Genomic DNA, 4,225 nt, shown 5'->3' with positions numbered 1-4,225 from the left:
ACATCATGTGACTTATAATCTGCCGTATCCCTTGTAGTTTGATCAGTTTTCACAGGCAACAGGGAAACTAGTGCTACGTGCCACAAAATAACTTACCCAGAAACATTGTAAGAATGCCATAAAGTTAGATGCAAAGCTAAAGTGCAAACTTCTTTGGCCCTGTATTCTGCTTGGTGAAATTCATGCGCCGTTAGTGCACCATGTCCCTCATGTAACAAATCCATCAACTTCACCCTCCAATGTGGCACCGTCAGTTTATCTGCTCTTCTGACAACACCATTTACCTTGGACAACTCTATTTATTCATGCTGCTCAATTTATCTGCCATTCTTAGCTAAGCACAAAGGATACATTTGTTTTGTTTTTCTCAACTAATCAGCACATTGGACTTCCACAACCATTGGGCCTCAGCAATTGCTAAACCTCAAATAGATTACCCGCTCGCCAAAATCATTTCATCAATACCATTTTCACCTTCAGTAATCCGCATTATAAGTTTCCAGACCAGGTACGTTACACCATAAAATAAAAAGTATCAATGAACCAATGCCATACAGCATATTGTAGGAGCAGGTAATGAAGCCAGCCAGATCCATGTATAAAAATATTCAATGAATGCCACAACACTGTGAGGTGCAGCCTACTGTCTTGGGTCTTCTGTCCATCTCTTACTCCAAGCGCTGTTCTCGTTTAAAACAAATCTTGACTATATGCAGCTACAGAAAGTTGTAACTATTATGCAAGTGCTACGCAAGTGTTCTTTCTTTACTAATTTACTCTACGAACACTGGTAAATCAACACATTTTCTGAAATAAATAAGTTGTGACACGTTCAACTGAACTTTTATTGAAATATCTGTTTATAGTGAAATAACCTTGATAAGTTTAAAAGATGGTATAGCAGAGATGTTTTTATGGCCAGTTAAATATTGTGCACGCAAATTCCATTATCTTTCCATGTAGTAATTTTAATTTTTTTACATTCAACAGACAAAAAACCTTGAATGCACAAAATGTTTATGAATAAAGAAGAGAATGCTGTAAATCTGAAAAAACAGCCAGAGTAAATAAGCTCCAATATTAAAGAAAGCCTTCACGTCCGAGACAGAGGACCCCGAGCATAAACTGACAGATCCTGGAAGAAGCAATCAAAGGCAATTCAGTGGATGTAAGAGTCTGAGCTGTGCATCTCCACGCAACAAGACGAAGAAAAGAACTTTAGAGAATTAAGGCAAACTGCCTCCTGTATAAACAAATCCAATAACAGCATTTTATCATGGGATCTGTAGAATGTGGTTACAGCAATGTGTTGCTGTCCACAATTATAACAGCCCACCATTCAGTGCTGTAGGTGTACTGTAAACACTTTCTAGCTAAAAGACATCAACCAGAGAAAAGCACAATGGAGTGGATCCAGACAACTGAAGGGTGAAGGAAAGACATGTTCTGCTATCTACAATACAAACTTTTCCCCAATTTCCTGTGACCAGTTGGAGGATTCATCTTTATCCATAAGCATGCAACACCATTATTGAATCTAAAGACACAATTGTCCACTAAGAAGGGTATTTAGTGATAATAGTACTTTATTGTTAAATCAGAAAGAAAATGTCTGAAATATCACACACTTGCAGGGAATGTGAGACTAACACAAGTGCTTTATCAACCATGTTGGCCCATCCGGAAATGCAGTCATGGGATGAAGAAAAATATATACCTGACGCAAAGAAAGAAAAATCATACACATGCAGCGAAAGCTTTAGTTTGTCATCACTACTAAAGTGCCGTCAGCAAACGCACACAGATAAAAAATCATTCAACTGTAGTGAATGTGTGAAGAGCTTCATTCAATTATCAGGCCTACAAAGACATTTACAAAAACACGCAAGGGAAAAATCTTACCATTGCAATGAATGTGGAAGTAGTTTTAGTGACTCCTCAAACCTAAGAATTCATCAGAGAATGCACACGGGAGAAAAACCATTCAAGTGCAATGAATGTGAGAAGAGTTTTAGTAAGTTATCAACCCTAAAACAGCATCAGAGAATACACACCGGGGAAAAGCCATATCACTGCAATGAATGTGGAAGTAGTTTTAGTCAATCGTCAACATTAAGGAAACATCAGCGAACACACACAGGAGAAAAACCTTTCATATGCATTGAGTGTTTGAAGAGCTTTAGTCAGTTATCACACCTGCAAAGCCATCAACGAATACACACGGGGGAAAAACCATACCATTGCAATGAATGTGGTAGTAGTTTTCCTGAATCAGCAAAACTCAGGATTCATCAGCGAACACACACAGAGGAAAAACCATTTAAATGCACTGATTGTGGTTGTAGTTTTAGAGAATCTACAACATTAATAAATCATATGCGAACACACACAGAGGAAAAACCATACCATTGCAATGAATGTGGAAGTCGGTTTAGGGACTCGTCAAAGCTAAAGATTCATCAGAGAACACACACAGGGGAGAAGCCATTCAAGTGCAGTGAATGTGCGAAGTGCTTTAGTCAGTTATCACACCTACAAAGCCATCAGCGAACACACACAGGGGAAAAACCATACCATTGCAATGTATGTGGAAGTAGTTTTAGGGACTCCTCAAATCTCAGGATTCATCAGAGAACGCACACAGGGGTAAAGCCATACAAGTGCAATGAATGTGAGAAAGGTTTTAGTCAATCGGCACACCTAAAACAGCATCAGAGAACTCACACTGGGGAAAGACCATATCAGTGCAGTGAATGTGGAAGTTGTTTCAGTGACTCATCAACATTAAGATATCATCAGCGAACACACACCGGGGAAAAGCCATTCAAATGCAGTGAATGTGAGAAGAGCTTTAGTCAATCGTCACACCTAAAACAGCATGAGAGAACTCACACTGGGGAAAGACTATATCAGCGCAGTGAATGTGAAAGTAGTTATAGTAAATCCTCTACATTAATGAATCATCAGCAAACACATACAGAGGAAAAGCCAAGTGCAGTCAATATGAGAGGACCTTTTGGCGATTAGCAAACCTACAAAGACATCAGTGAATACACACAGAGGAAAACCCACTCAAGTGCAGCCAATGCTTGAAGAGCTTTTGATGATTTTCATACCTACAAAGCACCAGTGTATGCACACAGGAAAAACTATTCCTATGCAGTGAATGTGTGAAGAGCTTTAGTTAGTCATCACTACTACATAAGCCTTCAGCAAACACACCCAAGGGAAAAACATTCAAGTACATTGAACAAGTGAAGACCTTTTTCTGATTATCACCCCTTTGATCCTTTGAATACCATAAGCAAAAACTCACGTGAATGAAACGTGCATAGAAATAATCCTAGAGGTGCAGCAAATCCGCAAACATTTAAGTACATGGACATACTCAGGAATAAAAAAGTGCAGTTCTTTTGAGATGAAGGAATTACTCAAAATAATAAAATTACAATTAAATGGAATCTTCGAATACCAGATTATAAAAAGTAGGTGATAAAATACTGGATTAGTAGGAAAGAAGGAAAAAACAGATATTTGTAACATTATCAAAGTGTCTGTTCTCAGTGATTGTACATTTCTTTAAACCCAGGAAAAAAATTCAAAATACCAGCAAAACATACCTGGAGACGAGCCCAATGTGAACTAAAAGAAAATAACCATTGTTTGTTTTTATTTATTTGGGTATAGTTAGAAAGAAAAACACCCAAGTACACCTGATCATGTTGCCTGTAAAAGCAACAATGTGAACAATCCTTGGACTAAAACGGGTAATTTAAAAGCTAGTTTAAGGGATTAGTTAATAAACCCATGAGCCCAAACCACTAAAACTAATTTAACAACCACATACTGGTGGAAATTCATGGCTGGTTCGGGTGTTAGGTCATTTTGCAGAACATTTGTGGTTCTGTGGCAGGATCTAGAGAACAGTGTCCAAAATCAGGAGAAGTGAAAGTGTGGAAATATGAGCTGCAACTCGCAGGCTGGATGCGTTCAGTTATGGTTGTTATGCCAACTGGATTTGCAAGACGCGCTGATCACCCAGGAGGGCATCCTGGTCCCCAATTGAACAAAAACAGGCTCTGATGGGAAGGGGGAGTTCCTTCTGGTCTTGGGGACGATGTGGGAGAAGACATCTGTGAGTGAGGTGATGCGGGATTTGGTTGCGGAGTCGTCCAGTCCATCTGAGTTGCCTATTATGGGTATGGACGTGAAGGTGGTCGTTGAG

General features: G+C 39.1%; 1 protein-coding gene across 1 annotated transcript; it reads left to right on the top strand.

The window, feature by feature from the left end:
- The first annotated feature begins 998 nt into the window (after positions 1–998).
- Positions 999–3,236, top strand: LOC144805839 (uncharacterized). Its single transcript, XM_078672318.1, has one exon. It carries the CDS (start codon positions 1,609–1,611, stop codon positions 3,025–3,027), a length of 1,419 nt encoding a protein of 472 aa, XP_078528444.1. The 5' UTR covers positions 999–1,608; the 3' UTR covers positions 3,028–3,236.
- The last annotated feature ends 989 nt before the right edge of the window (positions 3,237–4,225 follow it).

Source organism: Lissotriton helveticus, assembly GCF_964261635.1.
Source record: "Lissotriton helveticus chromosome 1_1 unlocalized genomic scaffold, aLisHel1.1 SUPER_1_unloc_29, whole genome shotgun sequence".
NCBI classification, from domain to species: Eukaryota; Metazoa; Chordata; class Amphibia; order Caudata; family Salamandridae; genus Lissotriton; species Lissotriton helveticus.
Note: the sequence above shows the minus strand (reverse complement) of the source record. Positions and strands in the feature narration are given on the sequence as shown.